Here is a 24,344-nt window from a genome sequence, read left to right on the forward strand (position 1 = left end):
ATGATAACATAATATATCAGAACCACCTCTGGTACAAAAGTAGTATAACAGAGTATAGTAGATGTTTTTATTTGTTAGTGAGTCAAACTTCCAAGTCTGTTCCTTGGTCGTGGCATTTTTCTTGGAAATTTTGCCCTTGCTACCGTTTTTCAGGAATGGGTTTGTATTCATGAGTCCTCTGTATTTGTTCAGAGGTAGGTTGAGAACTCTTGGGCTTTCCTCCAATTCTAGCACAATTGGCAGGACATGAGGGTGGGTGAGGGGAGGAGAGAGAGAGGTTATTCGGATTTACATTCAGATGCTTTTATTTTGGATCCCTGATTATTAGCTGTCGTCTTTATTGTAGAGCTAGAGCAGCATTGGGAGGTGGGCCTTCTCTCAGATTGAGTTCCATGGAGCTTGTTGATTTGGCTCTGTTGTTCCTCCCAGCTCTTTTGGATGGACAGATGTGATAGTCAGGTCTTTGATGTATTAAACATTTCAGTGTTCTGACACTGGTGAAGAAATGTAGAAATAATGGCAGACACTGCCATTTCACTTGCCAGTGTTAATCGCCATTTTCTGTTTTTTAAAATATTTGTTGATCAAGAACGTGATTGTTGTGTATTATTACTATATTTTAAATGCGTGAGATGCAACCAGTATCAAAGTCTCGGCACATGTACTTTGTAAGAACACTTTACACATCATATTGACCAATGTCAACAAGTAAAAAGTATCCCATAAAATAAAATACCAGTGTCCTCAGAAAAAGGCTTGTGTCCTGGAAGTCAACAGATTTTAACTCTGTTGAACCAATGGGAGGAGGTGAATGTCAGTGTCTTTCTTGGGGGTGTGATCACAGACTAGGAATGAGCTTGGCCAGGAATGCTGTCAAATGCCCCCAGATCCCATTACAGGGAGAGGAGTTAGTGGGAAAGCTGAGGGACATTGGAACCCTCTCTCCATGTAGCAGATAAGAACCTGGACTTGGGGGTTCAGGGAAAGGGCAAAGTCTCAAAATTTCAATATGATTGGTAAGTATTTTTCTTTGTTCTCATCTTTCTTTGATTCATTTTGTCAGAGCAGCTCAATGCCTGTCCATCGGCAAGGGTCAATTTAACTCTGTTACTTTACTGAGTTCATCTCTAAATAAGGGAATGCATATAACTAAGGTTTTGTAGATATCATTATTTATTTATTTTATTATCACTTATATTATCGTAGCACTTATGAGCTCTAGTCATGGACCAAGACCCCCCATTGTGCCAGGCACACAGAACAAAAAGACGGTTTCTGCCCCTATGAGTTTATAATCTAAAACAAGAGGCAGCCAGTGTTTACAGACAGACCAGTGAGAAAACAATGGAACCGTATTTTTCAGCATGGATATTCTAACCCTTTCGTTTTGTTTCCTCTGGAGCTAGTCATTTTACAGATAAAGGGAAGAGAGTGAGGATCAATTTGAAGAAAGCATTAAAAGTTGTGCGGGTTATACCAACTTGTAATCTGGTATAAAAATACAGAAAATAGGCATACCTGCTAATCAAACTGGAGTAGAACAATGAGGAGCTATTCATTGTGAAAGTGCAGCCCCCACCTTCAGGAGAGGAATATCTTGCTGTCAATTTCCTTATCCTAAAATGTTGACCTAATAATCCACAATAAGTGAGCTATAGTTGACAGATTTGAGGGTGTGCTATATCCAGTTTGGCCTGCCATTTGGTAGTTTTGTCTGTTCAGTGTCTCTTGATATGAGAAAGCCTTGACAGTGTTAGCAACCCTGTCCCTGGCCTCTTATATATGAACTTCAGAATCATAACCCACTGGACCGTTCCGTTGCTAACCATTGATGGATGTGCTCTGCTTATTCTGCCTTCAAAAAGCATGTGGAAATAAAAACAGGAGTACAAAAAATTTCAGAACCACAGATTTATTTATTTTAGATTTTTAAAAACCTATAATTTGGTACTCACTGCAGTTAAATTCTTCATTCTGTCTACAATAAATTCAGATTTTCAGGACCTTCAACATTTTCAGATACATTTAGCTGAAATTTGGGATTTAATCTTATCCCAGTGTACATGAATTTACATGCTGGATGAAAAATGTGTAAAATTTGCACCAACTAGACTTGTTTTTTCCATAGGTTACACACAATAGTGTACTTACTAAATATAATATACAGCTTCACTAGCAATTGTTAGAACCTAATCTATTTTATGCTAATATCTTGTGTTAATACCGGCTCATCAGGAACACAGTGTATTAGCTCTGATGCAATAGCAAGTAGATATACACGTTGTACAGTAGACTAAATTTTTCTGCAACTTAATATGTATATGATAAAGTATTTGCTCCAAAGTGATCTCCAGTTCTATAATTTGTCATTTATATTTTGCTTATCCTTTTTCATTGACAATAAGATAGATTTCCTTTTTTTAAAACAAACGCAAATGTGTACAACTAATGAAATTCTGACTTAGCTTATAAAAATAAGAAGATTTCAGAGTTGTGTCTAAACCTATATTATTCCTCAAAAATTTTTGTTTGCTATTTGGGGACATTTGAAGCACGGTCAGTTTGTGGCACGTGACAGATGTCATGTACTTGCAATCGAGAAGAACATGTATGGATTGAGGACAGCATTTCAGTGTTGATAATTATGTTTTTGGCACTTTGGGATCTCTCTCAGACCATACTGAATGTGGTGTTCTGATGCATGCCTGTATCTCCCCCTAGCTTTAATGGGAATTATGTACATGTGGCAAGTACAAAACAGACATTTTAATGTTATTTATACAGAGTCATAAACGTTTGTACATTAGGGGAGTTGTGCCAAACGAATAGTTCCTGCCTCAGAAGGGCTAGCAGTCTAAGGGCAGAGCCAGGAATGGCTCAGAACAGTATAGTATAAAGATGAGTGCCAGGTGGGCATTCACACTGGAATGTGTCATGGAATGCGGATGGGCTGATTTTTTAGTAGCTTTATGAAAAGGAGGACAGTGCATGTGCAGAACTACACTATAGTGTGTTAATAGAAATACAGACTGAAATGCATCTCTTCAGTCTAAATTGATATTCCTGTACATTTCTAAATTCTGTTGCCAGTCCTGCCTTTGATCAGTTTTCCTAAAGTTTACTGCTGTGTTCCTGAAGAAGTTTAAAATTAGTTCTACAATGATGTATCAGTTCTTCATAACAGTTGAGAGGCTCATAAAAATTTCTTTTACATTACAGAATTTATAGTGACAAACATTGCTAGATTACTTTCTTGTTAGCCATCCATTTAGCAAATTTACAGTTTACATTAATATTAATGTGTCATTATTACCTATTTTATATAATAAATATCTTAGACATGACAGTATGCATATAGATCACCTGGAGTAAGCGCTCTCAATAAGCACAGTTGCAACCAAAGGTTTGTGAATTAATTGAGAAAATTGCAAATCAGGTAGTCAGCGAAATAATTCATTGTCACATCTAATCAATAAACTTTGTAAATCAACTCATTTAATTCAAAAAATGATCTATATAGATCAAGCGACCAATTAAACAATTAGCATACACTTTGCAATTAATTAATTTAAGCATCAATCATGCAATTAAAACTCCGAATTTAAACTGCAGAGTTTAGAAACATACTGCCATGTGAACACTGAGGCTATACTTCATGCCTCTAGAACAAGACTGAATGCTGGCAGACTTAAAGTAAAAAAAAAAAAAAAAAAATTAGAGCTGAACAATATAAGTATTAGTGTTTACATTTTAATATGATAAATGTGATAATGAGCCAACATTATTATGTTTTGTATATATTGAGCTAGATCTCTGTGATTCTAGCCTGTGGAAAGAAACTGGTTTAGCGCTCTCTCCCCCCCTCGTACCCTCCCCCCAGCATATGCCTGAGAAACTTGTGTATATTTATTTCAGGCATTAATGCATAATAATGTTAACTACTTTGATTGATTGGGCTGTATAGAACTTAAAAGGTGTTTTTGTGTAGCTTGCTTTCCACCATAATAATAGTTTACGTTGAACACAAATCCTTGACTTTTCATGTAGATATTCCCTTGACATATTTTTGTTGCACTGTTTACATGTGTGTCCATACTGCACCCTTTCAGTATATTTTTATAGGTAAGAGCTTTTTTCCACAGTTACTAGATCTAAAACAGAAGAACATAGATATTGCTCATTCAGATTTCATTCTAAAAATGTAACTGTCACCTCATAAAATATGTTTTCACAAATGAAAGAAATATTACTGACGCTTTGTCAAGTCATATAACTTCTACAGATTTAGGAATATTTTAATTGCTGGTCTGTCGTCATTTTGTATACAAATGAGTTAATATGAGGCTGTTCTGCCTTATTTGAATGTTTTCTTGTTACTGCTTTATCACATGATTATGCTAACTAAAGGGTTTGAGGCTTGATGCTGTGTGAAAATTAGTGATATTTAAAGTGTTTTGATTTCTACACCACAGAAGTCTGCTGGCTTATTCTAAACAGCATCCAGCAATTGACACTGGCCCATAGAATTTAGCTGGCTATGTAGCTTCCCCTCTGAAATAAACTTGCTCTTTGTTTGTTTCAGTGACAATGTCAATGCCTACTGTCTCCATATTGCTGAGGACGATGGTGAGGTTGACACAGACTTTCCACCCTTGGATTCCAACGAACCCATTCACAAATTTGGCTTCAGCACTCTGGCATTGGTTGAAAAGTACTCTTCTCCAGGGCTGGCAGCTAAACAGTCACTCTTTGTTCGAATGTGAGTATTGACACCAGCTTTCTAAATTATCTTAACATCTGAGCATAGACTCTAGCAAACACTTTTTTTCTTCTGCTCTGCTCTGCTCCTAAGCATTTGAACTTTGTAAAACTCAGGTTTCAGGTGTATTTGAGAGTCTTCATAAGTAGAATACACAATCCTGTACAGGTCATGCAAAAAGGAAATGCAGTTCAGGCCTTCAGTTTTACCTTTTCTCATAATGGCTAAAATCCAAAAGACAATAGCTTTCTGGTTCTAAAACTGCAGAGAAAAATAAGCCAGTCAGTATGATTCACAGACAAGGTGTTGGACTCTATATTTGGGGGGATTTTCACATTTTTGAGTTTATAATATTCATTTCAGTCTGTGCACACCCTCCTTTGTGAAAAATAATTTATTTTATAACTGAAAATGTAATAAGTTTTGAATCACAAATTAAATAATACACTCCCATGCGTACAGAAGTTGTAAGAGAACCAAACTTGTGGAGGAACTTCAACTTTGGACTAGCACCTAAATGAGATCATTCTTTCCAGCTCTGTTATACATGGAATTTTTACTCAGTGCAGAAAGAAATAATGTAACACTGTTCAGCACTGTGCATCGTAGCTACTGTATGTTTGGTGTAAAATGCAGGTCAGTCATTACAGCATCAATTAGTATCCTAAGCCATGCATAAACTAGACAAAAAATTGGTTTGCAGATGTTTGGGTCCTTCAAAAAGAAAGTGATAAAAGATTTTTCCTTAATACTGGAAGTGCTTTATTCAGTAAAATATTGGCATTTGGCCCATATTCACAACATAGAGGTGCTTCCAGTTATGTATTATCCCAAATGCAAATAAGATGTATTATGTATTTATGATTACTTTTTAGTATAATCCCAACTGTGTGCGCTCTGCCTTGCTGACAGGTATGAAGATCCCTACCCCAAAGAGCTTTCTCAGAAATCCCATGCATTAATCTACTATTCACTCCTCCAGTGGAGCCGAAGTCCCTCATTCTGCCCAGACTCGTTTCATTAGGCTGCATGCAGCTGTGATGACCACTGAGAGACAGCTCATTTTGCCCTCCCTGGTACTTTGCTTTGGTGGGAGACAGGGTCGGCTCCAGGCACCAGCTTACCAAGCAGGTGCTTGGGGCGGCCACTTCGGAGAGGGGCAGCACGTCCAGCTGTTCGGCGGCAGTTCGGCGGACGGTCCCTCACTCCTGCTCGGCGCGAAGGACCTCCCGCCGAATTGCCGCCGCAGATCGCGATCGCGGCTTTTTGTTTTGTTTGTTTGTTTGGCTGCATGGGGCGGCCAAAACCCTGGAGCCGGCCCTGGTGGGAGAGGTGGGCTCCCCTGGGCTCATAGTCCAACCTTGTCTGTTAACTGTATGTCCAATTACTACAGCAGAGTTGTATGTTCGCCATATCATTGAGAAGCTGTAGTGATTCAACAGCTGCCTCTAAGGGAGACATCCAAGTGTTGATCATGTTGTATAGTAGAATAGAACGGAGGAGAGCAGAGGATTTTCTTGCTTCCTTGTCGTCTTCCCAATGCCAAAGTGACTTTCATAAAAGAATAGCATTCTAAAAGAGGAGGGACAAAGTAATCCAGATAGTACATAGAGATCCCACTCAGGACAAGTGCTTATCACGTTGGGCATGGTACAAACATATAGGAAGGAATGGTTCCTGGCTCACAGAGCTTGCCATCTAATACAAGGCAAGGTGTGACAAGTGAGGGTACCAAACAGGGAGGAACCAGGGGAGGTAGAAAGAGGGTAACGGTAATAAAGTCACATGAATACACAGTCTAACCACGCACCCTGCTTGATGGTTCTGAGTCACATAAGTATCGTTGGTTTTTTAATTGTACGCTTGACCTAATCTTCAGTGGTTAGCTGATTTCTTGTAGGCATTGCAGCAGAGGTCTGGGAGGGATTTGAAAGAGAGAAGGTTTATAGCCGTACTGACTAGTTCAGGGCAGTATCCATTGAAAGAATGAAAGAGGTCCTTTAGAAGAATAAACTTGCCTTCTTTCCTAAAGTGATAAGGAAACTCTCCACTCCAGAGTTATGGGCCAGGTCTCTCACCTGTGAGGGAGAGGCTCCAGCTTTCACATAAAATATCCAGTGTGTCGCAGCCATCCACTCACTAGAGGCTAAGGGTTCTGCTAAGTCCACAAGAAAGAGAGAATTCTTTTGCATGGCTCATTTGTGTGACTTGGAACTGTGCAAAACAAGAAATAGGCCAAAACAAAAATGGACCTTGTAATAAGGTGTGAAAGATTGCTTCATTTCCTCCTTGTTTCAGCTTCCACACACTCATATACAGCGCTGGAGTACGTTTGAAAGGATATGGTCATCTTAAATATTTGGTTTGATTTTCTGACAAAGCATCCTTTAAATAGCATGTCCTGAATTCTTTTTTTCCCTTCAGAACATACTTTAAAAATTTTACACCTTTTTTGGCTCCGTTGCTGATGTTGAGAAGAGTCTTTTCAGGAGGCTCAAGAGCAACAATACAAAACGTGTTCTAAATATTCCTCCCTTCCTCTCTGTGGGTGCACATGCATACTACCGCTTGGATTTCAGCTCTGCTGCTGCTGTTACTGATTAAACACTCTCTTGCAAGTTGTGGGGAGAGCATATTTGTTAGCTCCTGTCAATGCAGTTGTATGGAAGTGGTATCACTGTACCCCACTACAGGAAGTGCAACTGGCTAATCAACAGAACAGTGATATTAGCTATACACAAAGTGTTGTCAAATGCCCAAAGGAATAAAATGAAAAACATTAACAAATCATTTCCCTCTAATGTTGGGGGAGAGGGGTCACTTGTTACAAAAGTAGGTACAAACTTTTCAGCTTCAGATGTGACTTTCGAAGTTGATAGTGTCCCTTTGAACAAATAAAGTTTTAAGTGAACTTTCAAAAATCTCAGCTGTTAAATGTGCATTGCTTTGAAGTGTGTAGTATTCCAGCACCTGAAGTGTGGAGTACAGTGAAAGAAAAGCCAGAGCTGATATGGGGTAAATTAGTGGACTGTTGATTTGCTTGAGTCTTAGAGAAGCAACTGTGTTATTTCTTTTCATTCTGTGGTAGTTGCAACCATTTTCACTGTCCAGATTGTCATTGTCCATAGGAATGGAACATATGCAGTCTGCATAATTTAGAATTTACAGATCTCACTTAATTTTTTTTTTTTGGCAATGGCTACTATCTGGAGAGAACAACAGTTTTGTCTGTTTAAAATGACAGAAATAAGCAAATAAGAAATAAAAGATGGAAGTCACTCATTGCCTGCGTTAAGATTTAAAAGGTCAGATACATCAGATATGTGCATTTGCACACTACAATATCCGTCTCTTGAAATGGAGCCAGAATAAGCTTTGTACCAGCAGAACTAGATAGTAAGCACAGGTTTTAAAATGTAAAATTCATTAAATTTGCTGATGTCTTTAAAGTTCAATAAAAAACTACAGTTGTGTTTAAACCACATCAGAATTTGTAGTTGCTCGTTTAATAAGCACATTGCCTGTACATAACCAATAATAACGGGCTGGATCATCTTGCAGTAAAACCCACAGAAGGGTGCTAAGGGGGAGGTGCTGTTCCCAAGGAGCCCCTCGTGGAGTTCCTCCCCAGCATGGTAGAGTGGTTTTAAATCAAGGCGATTTAAATCAATGGCTGAGTAAATTAAATTTTAATTTAAAATAATTTAAATCACTTGATTTTTTTTTTTAAATAATGATTTCAGTCATGTTGAGACTTTGTGAAACTAATTTGAAATTATGTACTATTGCAACTTTAGATTAAAAGTTCTAATTAAATTATTGTTTTTTTAAATGCAACTACAGGCAGGGTATCTTATTTGAATTTTACAAAACTGCTACAGGCAAAAAACAAAACATTGACAATTAAAATCCTGATCTGCTGCAAATACTTAAGCAGGAATGTAACTTTATTTCAATGGGACTACTCATGTACTTAAGTGTTTTCAGGATCAAGGACTAAAATTTAATTTTTATTAAAAATTATCTTAGCGGCAAAAAAGTCATCATCATTCCAAAACAAAATTGCTTTGGTGTGAACAATGAAATGTTATCTAAGCTTTCAGCACATTAACAAGGTTATAGAGCAACAGAGAGTCCTGTGGCACCTTTAAGACTAACAGAAGTATTGGGAGCATAAGCTTTCGTGGGTAAGAACCTCACTTCTTCACATGCAAAAATCACTTCTTGCATCTGAAGAAGTGAGGTTCTTACCCACGAAAAGCTTATGCTCCCAATACTTCTGTTAGTCTCAAAGGTGCCACAGGACCCTCTGTTGCTTTTTACAGATTCAGACTAACAGGGCTACCCCTCTGATACTTAAGGTTATAGAGAAGTCTTTTAAACCCACAGGCCAAAATTTTCAAAAATAAACACCTAAAAGTAGGCTCCTAAATCCATATTTAGGCACCCCAGGGTGAGTTTTTTAAAAGCATTTAAGTGATTTAAGACCACATAGCCCACGGGCTTAGAACTCCAGTCTCCGAGGAAGGAGTATAGCCTGCTCAAATGGTTTCAAATGACTTGTGGAACTTCAATGTATTGGAAGGTGCTGGGCGGGGGGGTTGCAAATATACACAGGCTATTCATTTATCAGCTCTGTTTGAGGTTTGTTGTTCTCACAGTAGGGATGTTATTGAGGGCCTTGGACTTGTCTCTTTCAGCACAGATGAGCATTTTAAACGCGACACTTATTAGTAGACTAAATCTATATAGAATTTCAGATTTTACTAACAATTTGGAAATTAAAGAAATACATACAAAAAAATCTGCTAGTAATTGAAGACTATAAAATGGGAAGAAGGTAAATAACTAGCAACGAGTAAATAAAAATAAATAAAAAGTTTTGTATGTTGATTTGTGATTTATTTATTTTTTGCCCGCTCCCTAATCTTTCTAATGGGGATGGGATGTAGCTGACACCCTTCCCCACCTGCAAAATGAATGTTGGTGCCTGCCCCAAGTTGCAGGGTCCCCAGATGCCTCTGTCTCCACAGTAGCTCTGTGCCCCGGCATCGCCACTCCTGCTAGTAGGCATGCCCTCTAACCATGGCTGCCCTAGGGACCCCTCTTCAGGAAAATTCCTACCACGGAGCGGGCTCTGCAGGAAAGGTGGTAGGTTGGAGGACGATGAGCCTCCTCCCCATCTCAACTCAGTGTGGACTTGCTAATCCAGTCCACTTGCCTGCATAGCTTTTGAATCCCACAGGGTCCTGGGAGTAGGGGAAAGTGGTGTGCAGGCGACTGACTTTTATCCCCATGATGCCCCAGAAGGGAGAGGGGGGGTCAGCGCACAGATCTTGGGGGGACACAATCAGATCAATAATAATAAATACTGCTTGCTCAGGGAGACTAGCCACAGTCAAAAGTAATGTTTTTCCTAGGATATTAGGTAGACCAATTAAGCAAGGTGGACCAGCTGCTCCAAATTTTATATGGTGTAATGAAACCAATCAACTCAAAGCAGTAACAGTTAGGGGATACTCTAATACATCCTAGCACTGGGTCTTCATTGAACAAGAAAACTCTAGAAATGTAGATATTGCCAGCTTCCTATGAATTAATTAAAAAAACAAACAAACAAAAAACCTGCACTCTAGAAATCTGTACCCAGTATTTGGGTTTGGGATCGACCTAAAAAAAAAAAAAAAAAAATTCTTTTCTGACCATTAAAAATACTTATTGTCGTTCATTTATTTTACAGTATAAGAGTTTTAAAGACTGGGAGAGTTACTGAATATATATGGCTGGCCAGTAGGTTCTAAAGAGACCTTTTTATTAAATCAAAACCATCCTTAATTGGCCAATTCTTCCATGTTACCAGAACCTGCCAGTTAACTGTTTAGTTTCTCTTGATGGCTTAGGAATTTGTTTTACACAGAAAGCTAACTTTAATAGAGATAGTGGCTTCTGGACTAACAGGAAATAAAACAAACAAAATCAGTCATTGCTATTAATCTTTGCTAACAACTTTTCCAATAAGCAAATGTCTGTGTGTTATTCAGTTGGACAAAGATTTGGGTTGACAAATTTCCCTAGAGAAATCTAATTTAAGATGGAAAAGATTATCAAAATTTGATAACTATAATTGAGAAATATTTTTGTAAACAAAAAGTAAAAAGATTATTTTTATGATAGTTAAAGGGATTTAGTTTAGATTCTACATCTTCTTTTCCTTTACTGTTGTTGTACTAATGCATATAATTGTATTCTTTTTTGTTTTGTCTCCCTTCTCACCTTAAAGTATTCTCAGTTGCTATTCTGTCAGTCTAGTGACTTGTAATGTTCATTAATACTGTATCACTTACTGGTGGAAAAAACTTGATGCTTCTGAGAAGCTTCATGATGAAACGTGGCATTTGATTTCAAGATCTTGCCCATATTGTATGTTGAATACATTCTCAGATGTTATGCAGTTCACTGAACAGACAGTTATGGACCCTCGCCTGGGACCCCATTTCAGCAGGACATATTTGAGCAGAAACAGTTTGCAGAACTTTATACACTTAAACTCCTTGCCAAGGCAAACTCTCTTAGCCACTTGAGTTTGCTATAAATACCCAGTGGCAATGGTTGGAAGTAGCCCACGGTGTGTTTTATGTTCTTAGCTGAATGTAAGTGTCTTTGTGGTTATATAGAGTAGTAAATAATTGAGTTTGATTAGGGAGAGGGACCTCATTATGCCCCCACCTGTGCCCAGCTGGTAGGGGAGGGTCGAAATGAAGCCATTAGCTGTCTCTCTTACTGGCATCTCAAAGAGCTCAAATACATCTGTGTCTTATTTTCTTTTCTGGCACAATCAGTTGGGCAAGCTAAGCAGGCATGACCGAATTTGGCAAGTTCCAAGGACTCTGGCAAAGTTACACAAGGAGAAGTGGCTTCTAACTGCCCATTAGTCTAGCGAGTTATGTTTTTGGAAAATGTCTGTTATGGAAAGGAGTACTTTGTCCAATGTCAAACACTGCATTTTCAAACAATCAGCTTTGATGTCAATTTGAATTTGTCAGGTTGAGTCAAACAAAGCACTGCATTCATGTAAATGTGAGCTGTGTTAGCTGATGAAGTAATACCTGAAAGACTTACTTCAAATGAGCCAAAGTTATTTAAAGTAATTCTGATACTACCCATTAGGATTTTCTTCTTCCTGAAAATTTTATTGTCACAGCTTGACACACTCTGACTAATGGCATTGTTCAGGAGTTAGTGATTCTGCTGCCATTTGGCTCCTAGATTAAATTTGGCATATAAGGCCTCTAGCCTGGAGCACGCTTTATTTTCCTGTTTAGTTCAAATTGCTTTGATCATTATGGATTCCTCTCCCTCCCCGCCCAAGTTACACTAGCTTTATACCTGAGAGATTCAGATTGGAAACAATCAAATCATATGACATCTTCCTTGTGGTACACTTATGAATGCAATTCAGAGGTTATGGAAACTTACCCACAATAGTCCTATCCTCAGTTTTCATATCTGTACATATAACTTACAAAATGTATTTTATCACATATATAAAATGCAAATATATATAGGTTAGCTTAAAGTATTATCACAGTACGGCAATCAAACCCAAAAGCACACAAAAGTAACATGAGATTTACTTTAGACCCACAAAAGCAAGGCATTTCAGAGGCAGAGCTAAAAACGTGGGCTGACAGAGTCATCATGATTCACATTATTGTGCACTTTAATCTAAAAAGTTACCCATCTTAAGTTAAGGACAGTGCATCAACTGGGATTTTTAGCATACTTTGATTTCACACTCTTCAGATGGAAAACATTATTGGTCATCACCAGTCGTTTTCAACCATGTCAGTGATTTTCTGCGGAAAACTTGTAAGTGCTATAGATTCCACCTCAGAATAGAACAAAAGTTGTTTCCACATGAGAGAAACACAGACAGTGCATGGAAAAGTTTGTGCTTAATATTGACGACAGAAGCCTTTCCTCTTTTTTTTTTAACGTTAATTTATTTACTTAAACTGAGCCCAAGACTAAGATACTATATAAATCCCCCGCTTCTTCCCCCCAAAATCAACATTCCAAGCTTTGAAGCTTTTGCCTTTTCTCTTGTTTTCATTTTCCTCTCCTGAACCTTGCCACCCTGGCTTCAGCGCTAAGGCTGTAAAGGAAGATGGAAAGCCAAGTTACCTCAGAATGATCACTATCATTAACATTCACGGGTGGTTCACTTATCATTCCTGACTGCACAGACATGGCAGCCGTTATGAAACGTCCACAGGTGTAGCACGATGATACATATTACATTGTGCCACAATGGATTTATGTATTCTGTAACAAAAGAAAAGTGTAATGAAAAAATACAGAAGGTAATCCTTTATTCCTCCACTGCACAATTTATCAGTAATGCCTGTGGATGATAAGTGCCAGGGATTTCCTTTGCTTGATTTAACCTTGTCACCCAGGTATGTTTTCGTAAAATGACAGAAAAATACAGGCTAAGGAATTTCTTTGACTCTGTTTTTTCTAAAGGTACTTTTAATTGATAGAATAGTCTCTCTTTGTCGGTCCGATGTTTTCTAGCAGCTAAAGATAAATGCATTGGTTTAAAATAATGGTATCACACAACAGTGGGTTAGGTTAAAATGTATGTAATTTGAAAACCTGCTTAAACTTATGCTGGATAAGGCATAGCTTGTAATGAGGACACTTGATGTATGGTACCAATGTAGGAAATGACTGAGAACCTGGCAAGTAACCCTTGAAATGCGTTTCCCACCACGCTAGCACCTCACTACTCTGCACTAATGAGAGGGAAGGTCAATATGGATTGGCAAAGTTTGCAGGCTACCGAGTGCTGGCGATAGGGATGAGCCCTGGCACCACCAGCCTAGTGTAAGTGATAGCACTGTTCCACAGCATTACAGAGTGCCAGGAGAAAGGGCAGGAGGTCTCATGCTTCTCTCTCCCTTTGGTGCATGGGAAACATGGCGTAACACACTGGCCTTGCCCCGAGATGACAGCAGAATCTCATTGTTCTGTGCCCAGATCTACTTTCAATGCAGATTAGAGGTTTTACTGTGTACTACCATGTGGTATTGAGATTCTGCTGTGTATTGTCAGAGAAGAGCAATGTTCTTCTTTTATTTAACTAAAACAAAGCAAGAAAATACTAGTAAGTCTGAACTCCGATTTGGCATTTCAAACACCTTTGGCATTATTCCATAGCAAATATCCAAAAGTTTACAAATGTGGGGTGCACTTTACATTTCATTTCTCTTGCCAAGGTCTCACTTACTGAATAGCTCACTAAATATAGTAAAACATGGAGGTTTCTCTTTTTTTGCTTTGATCAGTAAAATAAACTTTTAAAGATTGTTCTGGGATGGGATCCAGCTTCTGAGGCAAAGAATGGCTGTGGTTCAGACATGATTTAGTAAGAGAATGTTCAGTAAAATTAGTTGGACAGTTCTCAGGCCAGCTGCTCCATAGGAAAGGTTTGACCAAGTTAAAATGGACTGAAACACCAGCAGGATCAACAACAGCTTTTCCTTTTTAACGGCTGAAGTGACAAGAATTAAAAGTCTGTTTTCCATTTTGGGGAGTTCCAGAGACGTCTTAGCATTAGCAAACCCAAATTAGGTCATCAGTGCTCAGTTGCCATTGTTTGTTTCACTCCCAGCAGGCAGCTTGACTTATTCTTAGCTTAGATTGAAGGCCTTAGTTTGCTTATGAGAAAACACATTGAAAGCATTTTTTAAGTCCGCAAGGCTGGTCAGGTTCCTGTTTGACCATATTAGTTTTTGTTTTTATTTTTATTTTGAACTTATTTTTCCTCATTTTTTTTAATGTTTTAGTTTGCCTGGAAGTTCTGTACTGTAGAATGTTCTATAAAGTATCTAGGAACAGCAGACCTCTCATTCAGGACAGAGTTCTGTTCATCAGCCTTGATGCTTTAAAATGCTCTCCACACTCCTCCTGGAACATATCAGTAGCACACATCAGATAACTTGGAAATGTAAAAGAAACAAAGAGTTTCCATTACTAGAACTGTAGTGTTTTGACATGTACACTGCTTCCATATGCCAGCTTTTAACCAGGAAAACCACAAAGCTTTCCTCAGTAGATCAGTCAAGACTAGAGAAAACTGTAAGAAACTCAAGGGATCTAACAGAACTAGATGAATGGGCTGCATGATGGCACGTAAAATTTAGTGTGGACAACTGTAATGTGTATTGAAAGGAATAGTTTGAACTAGTCATGTGCATTGCAGGGTTCTGAATTTAGTGAAAATCCCTGCTCAGCGTGTGGCAGCAATCAAAAAAGCAAACAATGTCTGGCTGTTTTAAGACTGAAAATTGTATGATGTCATCATAGAAATGGGTTGTACTCCCTCATTTTGAGCACTGTGTTCACTTCTGATCACTCCGTCTCAAAAATATACAGCACAAATAGAAGGGTAACAAACAAACTTGAAGAGGCATGAAAAGAGGATAGACTGAAAAGATAGGAATGTTTAGTTTAGAGAGGACAGTTCTGTAAAATAATGAATGGTACAGAAAGGTAGATGGATTGCTCCTGTTTACACTGTCTCATAACACCAGAACAAGGGGAAGGGGAAATGAAATTGGGAGGCAATTAAAAGGAAATAGTTTTACATAACACACAATTCTGAAACTCACTGCCACAGGGCTTCACTGAGGCCAAGAGCCTTGTAGAATTCAAAAGAGACTTAGACATTTTATATGGATAATGAGAACATTCACAGAAGCAATTTTTAAATTTTATCTAATGTATAATGGATATGAACCCACATGCTTCAGTGCATAAGCCATCAAATAACTGCCTTGATTTAGGAAGAACTTCCCCTAAATTGGTAGATTATCCCATAATTATCCACTGTAGGGTTTCTTGCTCCTCCTCTGCAGCATCTGGTACTGGCCACTGTCAGAGACAGGGTACTGGTCTAGGTGGCCTGCTGATCTAATCTAATATGTTAATTTCGATGTAACGGCTATATTTCCCCACCTCCATCCCATGCTCGTAGGGTCATGTGGGAAAGGAAACAGTAGTCGTCCACATGTGTTATGTTTATTGTAAGACCAGTGTATGTGGATTCCAAAATTGAGGAACCTGTATCATTATAAACTTGTGCATGCTCACATCATTGTCGATAGCACTAATAGTGCAGCTGATGGTTGGGGTTGAGAAATAACATGTGACAAGAGCTCAAGTTGTCCGTGATCCTTCTAGGATATTTCCCAGCATGGGATAGGGCTGAGACAGTAATCTGAACTAAACTTCTTCCCAGAGTTAGGGTCATCCTATAACATTCAGTTTGGTCCTCTTTATAATGATGTAAGTGTATTGATTGGATTGTTGTTGACTGCCAGTTAGTTTTAAAATATTCCAGCCTGATGCTGTTCATCTAGAATTTTGTTTCCTGATTAAAATATTGAAATAGCCACATAGTGAGAGAGCCCCGCCTCCTCCTGTCTAAATTGCCTTGTGAAATATAATTTCTTCCTTACAGTGCAGCCCTTTCCCTGTGTGTGCCCAACATCTCTAAAATTTCCTTCAGTGACATCTGCTGACATAAACAAAGATTGACTGCAAGGTCCAATGGGCAAAATTTACTGACTGATCAGCCAGGCACCTCTTTTATTACACCATCATCTTCTCCACTTCACCAGTGGATGGCACTCTCAGTACCCCATTTGTCCATTTCTCCGATGACCATCTCGAGGCCAATTACCATACTTCGTCCCTGCACAAAATGCCTTTCTGAGCTGAGGGCCAGACCAACTAACCTGTTTTCATGATCATCTCTTTCAGATTTATGCCACAATGCTCACAAGAAACAAGTCAACAAAGCCATTCATTTTATTTAATATAATGCTGTGCCCTAGTTTTTCCCTCCTTACTATTTTGTTGCACCTTGATTGCATCCTGTATGAAAATGAGATTGCAAGCTGTTTTGGGGTAGGGGCCAGTTCTTTTTATGTATTCTGCAAAGCACCTAACACGCTTTACTAATAATGAGAAATAAAGGAGTTCTGCTGGTGTGTTTGCTCATTTTCCTTGTGTAAGGACAAACACAAAGTGATCTGAAATGAAGATGATAAATTAGGAAAACCCTTGCAGCATACCCTGAGCTTTGTCACTTTTCTCCTTTGTTGTCCCCAACTTGCTCATCAGAGCTTGCTTAGCTTCTCTCGTCGTGTCACGAGTATGCAAATCTTTCTGTTTAGTTCATTGGTATACCTAGTACATGTTTTGCTCACTACACTTATGTGCGGTGAGGATTGCAATAAACTGTCCTATGGTTTGTAATAACGAGGTGTGTGTGTGTGTCTTGCAGAAATGCTGCTCATGGATTCTCACTTATTCAGGTGGACAGTATGAAGGTCACCATGAAGGACATCTTACAAAAGGCCTTAAAGCGGAGGAAGGGATCACAGAGGGGTTCAGGTGGGATACATATTTTGCTCTCTGTAAAGAGATGTTTTGCCATAAGTAACTCCCTCTCCCCCTCCCTGCCCCCGAAATCTGTTTTCTTGTGACTGTCATGCAAAATGCTAATTTTTGTTCGGTTGGTATGGTGATTTTCAGCACCGCTCCAAAGCTGCTCTGTTCACAGGTGGGTACAGAAAGAAAACCGACTTTTCAGATACTACTGAAAAACGCGGACAGCGGGAGAATTGTATAATGTGTCCTGCAAAAGCCACACAGTCAGTATCCGTAATGGCTGGTTGTTATGACAAAGCCACTTGCATTAAACAGCAGTCACTGATAGCCTGAAAGGAACTGGAAACATGACCCTGCCTTTGCTTGTTAGACTTCATGTACTTTTCATTTAGGTCAGAACCAGGTATTTAATGTGATTTAAAAGAAATTCTAAAAAATACAGCAGATTATAACAGAATAATTGACTTCCTGCAATATTATCAAAATATTGTTGCCCTGACAAATAGCTTAGACATATTGACATTAAAACAGAAGAAAATATGTAATACTCTCACTGGATTGCAAAGCAATGCCTTTCGTGATTATCAATACACATTCACATCCATATTAGTAGAGAGATTTTGAAAGTACAAGGCTGAGAAATCTGTCCAGCAAGAAATAATTAATGTGAGAAATTGCACTGAGTCTTGTCACGCCACAGAGAACGTTAATATAAACCCGTCTATAGACTAGGTAGAGATAAGTATCTGGTCTTTGTAAATGAATGAAACCTCCTTATATAACCCTTAGTTTTAAGTATGTGATAATAAAATAAACCCTTTTCTGTTTAGAAAAAATAGTTCGGTGCAGTTTTTTTAAACGCGTGTATAATCTATCATGGATTTAATTAGCTATCTTCAGATGAAAGCTGAAGTTTTAATAAAAGTTAGAAGAGATAACACAGTGAAGGACACGGATGAGCTGTCTCAAGGCCATATTCCAAGGGAACGATAAGAGCTGTAAAAAATGGCAGAGGAGAGCAATTGAAAATCTGATTCTCGTAAAAAAAGAGAGAGAGAGATGCTGGTAGGGGCGGTTGTAGATGAGACCTGCTAGCTTCTGCAAGCAATTTGGCCGCTTGCCAGGAGTCATTGTTCACCCTCAGCTGTGGCGGCTTGGTCCAGATGTGCCAACTGCACGTTTCTGCTTTTGCCAGCTGACTGCGCCGTTTGATAACCAGCTCTCTGGATGCCCATCACTGGCCGCAGAGATAGAATTAAATGATGATGATCTTCCCACAAGTTGGGAGAGGAAACAATGCATATAAATCTTGATTTCATCTCAGCGTGAGAAGTCTTTATCCATCATCACTCATAATGAACAAGTCGTTAGCCGCGATGAATGGTGTTCTGGGTTTTTTTCAAACATCTCTTTTGTTCACTTTTTGGGTGACTTTTATGTATTTCTTGGGGGTCAAATTTCTCTCCTGATAGGAGGATGGTTAGCTTAATCTTTCAGTTGCTATCCTACCTTGTGTATTAAGTGCTGCTCTTTTTTCTATTTGAAATCTGCTTTTTCTTTAATTCTGCTACTTATGTTCAGTAGTTGTAGAAAGGGAGTTTTTTCCTTTAAGACTTTGATTCTGTTGTCATATCATCTCTGCACATAAACTGTTGTAAAGCTTATACCTACTTAGTTGTATATTGCAAAATAATATACTGTTCTGAAATAGGTATATTTCAATTTCTGAGGTTTGGGAAGTACATACGAAATAGTCTGTGCATTTTTTTTATAAATGTAACTTTTATCCATGTGACCGGCACACCACCTCATCCAGTATGTTGATTATGTCAGCTGTCCTGTCTAAAATAGGCCCTGATTCTGGAAATACTTATGTACATGCTAAATTTTAATCACATAAATAGTCCAATTGACATCAATACAACGTTAAAGTTAAGCATGTGCATAAGTATTTCCAGAATCAGAGCCTAGGATTGTAAACTTCATGAAGCAGATCCTCATTCTCTCTCTCGTATAGTGTTTGAGCTCGATAAATAAGCAAAATTATTTATTTTGATATATTTTTAACATGTAGTCATGTATCTATCCTGTGTTAAAATCACTATAATACAACATTATAACTTATTTTTATATATACACCTCTACCCCGATATAATGCGACCCGATATAACACGAATTCGGATATAACGCGGTAAAGCAGTGCTCCGGGGGGGGGAGGCGGGGCTGCGCACTCCGGCGGATCAAAGCAAGTTCGCTATAACACGGTTTCACCTATAACACGGTAAGATTTTTTGGCTCCCGAGGACAGCATTATATCGAGGTAGAGGTTTATCGTTGTACTTCCATCCCTGCACAACACTGCAACTCATCAGCTGGCAGATTTCTCTTTGTTGCCTATATAGTCTTTGAAATAGCTTTGTATTGGAAAATATCAGCCATGTTCTCTGACTGAGTCTCTTGCACTTCCCACTTGATCAGAAACAAGTCATTCGTGGTCACTGTGCTGTTATTAGCAAAAAGGAAGGAGAAGGCAGCTAAGATTACATGACAGTAGAACTCAGAAGGCTTTTGGGATCAGCTAAAATGCAGTAGAGAGAGATTTAGAATTTGCTCTTTCTTTCACACCAGGTTTTTCAGTTTGAGTGAATGTAGCTCTGATATTTTCTCTTGGAGACACAGAATAAATGGAATTTAATCTCATAAACTATCAACACAGTAAGAGCCTGTGTATATGTGTGTTAGTTCATTCTTAAAGACTAGATTGTGATGTCTGTTTTCAGTAAAAGTTGGTGAAAGAATTTAATTTAGGAAAAGAATATCCCCTCTGGTTCAACGAACAGCTCCTTTCAATTTAATCCCTTATTTTAAAAAGGTTTTTACTTTTAGAAATATTGCCATGAAAATTTATCTAAAACTTTGATTTATAGTATTGCAATTGTTTCATAAAACTGGAACTCCAGGTGAACTTTTCTTTGTTTTCTGTTTGCATACAGACCTACAGTGCAGTCTTCATAGGACAATGTACTCAGTTTAACAATTTAATGCTAAGGTTTAACTCATTTTTAAGTTCCTTATAAAAAGTTTATCTGTAACTTTTTATCTCATTACTGACATACATGACATTTCAAATCATCCTGCATTTGTGAAAAGGTGGAAAGTTTGGTGGCACCTTTCAGGTGGGGGAGAGATTGTTGAACGGTTGTAATGTGACCACGGAGTGGACGTTCCAATGACCGCAGAGTTAAGTACAGTCCCTGAATTAGTTTTCTGTGATTTTTTTGTTTGTTTGTTTGTTTTCTCTTGGTAATTTGAAGAATACTTTTATTACCCATTTAGTACAAATATTCCTGGATTTTGCTAGCTGTAGTTATTAATCTGTAATGTGCAGGTGGGCGGTGGGGTTTAATGCATTAGTTCATGAAAATCTCTCTGCCTAGGTCACCTCTGTGAATCAATGACCTTCTGAGCTGCTCCATTTTTGACTTTTGTTTAAAAATACCATTACCAGCCTTGTCACTACCAACCTTTACCAACCTCATGAAGCATGAGGTTGATAATGACAGATAGAGTTTGTAGTGACAAATGGTAGCTCAGATTTCAGCTTTATGAAAGTTCTATTTTAATATATGCACTGATATTAACACAGAAGTATATGTTAGATGAATCACATCTATAAAAATGTTATGAACACATTTATTTCAAATTACGTTTGCTAATGAGACTAAAGCTGAATAAGACTTTGGCCTCCAATTTAATTGTGAGATATTTTAGTGTATGAAAACATGGGTCAATAAATGGATATATATGTGGGTAATGACCTTTATTTCATGGAAAATCTGAAAGAAATGGAAAAACATTTTAATTATATTGGAATAGATCTTTCTAAAATCTGTCATTCATCAAAATGTAGCTGTTATGAAAATACTTGCATGAGAAGACAGAGTATGGTGACTAAGTGGTGGCCTTTCTAAAGTTCTTTATAAAAATGTGCTTTTAGTAAAAGAAATAAAAGCGGTATATAGTCTTTTTTCAAAGACGGTGATAGCTTCTAACCACAATAAAACTAGTAAAAATGCATACATTGACTCAGTTTATGGGTTTATTTTAAAAGAAGAAAAAACAACCTGGTTTTCACTTTTGATTTATTTTATAGCACCCTAGGTGCTAGGCATTTGACAAAATAAAGGACTAGCCCCTGACCCAAAGATGTTGCAGGCTAATCAGAATGTGCACTTTTGTCTTATTAAATGAAGGTATTGACAAATTTAATAGTAAACAAAAATTCAGGCCTGTTTAAGAGACCCATGTAATACGGATTTAAGGCTTCAACTGTGTCTGTCACATCTCTGTATGCCTCTTGTTCATTTCATCACGTTAGGCTGTTCTGGGCCTTACTGTTAGAGAAAGTTGTGTACTGAAGAATCATAAAGCACCCAGTAGGATTTCCTTAATATTTTTCATTTAAGCATAGAGGGAAAACACCAAAGAATTTAGAGATCAAAACAGCCACCTGTCCAGTTTAGAAACCAGCACAACCCTCCCCTCCAGTCTCGAGTTTCTCATGTACACAGCTCTTTCTCTAGATTGATTTAAACATAGGTCTAGGCCTAGAACAATAGTTGAAAACTTTTGCTCCTTAACATGGTTCTAGTTCAGTGCTGCCCAGACTTTTCCTGTTGTGCTCCCCCCTTACCAGTAATGGAATCTATGTACACCCCCCATCCCTGCACAATTGGCTCAGCAGAGGAACTTGGGCTGAAGGTAGAGTTGAGGACTGAACTGGAGATGGGGTGGAGCTGGCCTGTGGGCAGAGAGGGAATGAGAGCAGAGCTGGACTGGAGGTGGAGCGGGGTTGGGGCTGGTGGCAGAGTTGGTCTGGGTGGTGCTCCCTCCCCACTCCCTTTGGGGGCTAGCCCAGGCCCTGCCATGCGCCCTGGGCACGTCCTACAGTTTGGGGACCACTGATCTAGTTTATTTTTCAGCCAGGTAGCTAAGGGCTGGTCTACGCATAAACTTGCAGTGGAATAACTAACTCCATTTTAATTCACCGATTTTAACAAAATTGAGATGGGACATTTTTATTTCAAAATAAGTGTCCACACACAGATTTGCACCAAAATAGCCAAAGGTTTGAATAAAAACAGATTTAATTATTTCAGTTCAAGTTTGTATGTAGACCATTCCGAAGATTAATTGAAAACCTGTATTGATTTTTTTTTCAGCTTACTTAGCTGACTACAGAAAAATTCACTTAATCCGAATATATAAGATGAAAAGTAAATTACTAAGCAGTGTTTTAAAACACCGAAAAGTATTTCAAAATCTCCACTGATATGATTTGGGTAGGTTTGTAATTCCTGTAGAGCTGCCGTTTTAGTGGTGCATCCAAGGGGAGAGCGTAATTTATTTGGACTTTCAGGTAAATTTATTTAGAATAAAGAAACTAAGCAGTCATGTGGTAGGAGGCAAAGTGCATTCATGAATCAGAAACTGCGTAGGAGACAGAACACTTAATTAGGAATAAATTATCAGTTTTCATCATGGCCGAGGGTTAACTTTGGGGTGCCACAATGTTCCATAGCTGCACTGGTGTTTATTATATCTAGTCACGATCTGAAAAAGTGAGTGAGCAGTGAAGTGGCAAAATTAGCAGATAACACACAATTATTTAGTCAGGTCAAGACTGGAGAAGACTGAGGAACCTCAGAGGAACCTAACCACGCTAGGTGAATAGATGACATGGTGGCAGGTGAAATTCAGTGTTGACAAATACAAACTACTGCTTATAGAAAAGGATAATTTGAACTACTGAGATACCTTCCCAGAGTCTAAACTATATAGGCTCAGGAAAACAACTGTGGCGTCCTTATAGGCAGCTCAGTGAAGACTTTTGCTGACTATGCAGCAGTAGTCAAAAAAGCAAACAAAAAGGTAAGATGCAAAGAATGGGATGGAAAATAAATATGGAAAATATTATAATGGTAGTATAGAAGTCAGTGTTATGCATTCACCTGGAATACTCTCTTAAATTGTGGTCACCCCATCTGAAAAAAAGATAGAGCAGGTATAGAGGACAATCTGACACACACTGAGCCAGATTAGGGCAAGAAATAGCTCTTCTATCAAGAAAGCTTGAAAAGATGGAGCTGGTGTACTTTCCAGCACAGATAAGTAAGTGAGGTAGGATAGATATGCAAAATAGTGACTTGTCTGGAGGAGGTATATCGAGAACTTCTGTTCACCCTGTGTCCTAACAAGATCGAAGGAGCATTTCTTGAAAGTGAAGGGTGGCAAATTCAGAACTGATAAAAGGAAATGCTTTCTCAGAGTGCATGACTAGCCTGTGACACTCATTGCCACAAGACATCATTGAGGCCAAGAGCGAAGCAGGATTCAGTAAACTGTTGGAGATTTATTTGGATAACAAGATTATCCAGAATTACAATAGTAAAGAATAAGTAATTTTGAAGAGATTTAAATTAAACCCTCATGTTTCAGGGCATAAAACAACCTCTGAGAGTTCTGCACAGCCAAAAAAGATGTTCTTAATTTGTGCTAAAATAGCAATGAAGACAGGGGAAATCAGTCTTTAATGTAACTCTGTAGGCTTTAACTCAAGCTGCTAAGCCAAAATGCTGTGTCTTCATTGCTATTTTGGCTCTGGTTGACTTAACACACACTTTTTTTTTTTAAGCAGTGTAGAGAGACACTGTTGGGGGTTGGGAAGAATCATAGAATGGTAAGACTAGATGGGACCTCGAGAGGTCTTCTAGTCCAGTCCCCTGCACTCGTGGCAGGACTTAAGTATTATCTAGATCATCCCTGACAGGTGTTTGTCTAACCTGCTCCTAAAAATCTCCGGTGATGGAGATTCCACAACCTCCCTGGGCAATTTATAACAGGGTTTAGCTACCCTGACAGGAAGTTTTTCCTAAACCAAAAGAAAAAAAAGAGAAAACGAACTTGCCTACAAAGAGCTAGCAAAACGCCTGGCATTCCCTGTATGTCTGGCTGCTGCTGTGGTCTTTGTGACATGACAGAAGTCAGTGGGCTGACAATATATCTGCTTCCTTATCAATTTTTTAAATATTTAAATATATATGAATTATTTTAAAATCCCTTG

At 38.4% G+C, this 24,344-nt stretch overlaps 1 protein-coding gene across 2 annotated transcripts in view; it reads left to right on the plus strand.

Annotated features, from left to right (window-relative positions):
* The window catches only part of MAPKAP1 (MAPK associated protein 1), a 154,590-nt gene that overhangs the window by 71,605 nt on the left and 58,641 nt on the right, over positions 1–24,344 (plus strand). For both annotated transcript variants that reach the window (XM_054007724.1, XM_054007723.1), the window contains exons 6-7: positions 4,583–4,759; positions 17,115–17,224. In XM_054007724.1, coding sequence (XP_053863699.1) covers positions 4,583–4,759; positions 17,115–17,224 — 287 coding nt within the window. The remainder of the gene's footprint in view (positions 1–4,582; positions 4,760–17,114; positions 17,225–24,344) is intronic.

The sequence above is a fragment of the Malaclemys terrapin genome, chromosome 17, assembly GCF_027887155.1.
Source record: "Malaclemys terrapin pileata isolate rMalTer1 chromosome 17, rMalTer1.hap1, whole genome shotgun sequence".
Taxonomy (NCBI): domain Eukaryota; kingdom Metazoa; phylum Chordata; order Testudines; family Emydidae; genus Malaclemys; species Malaclemys terrapin.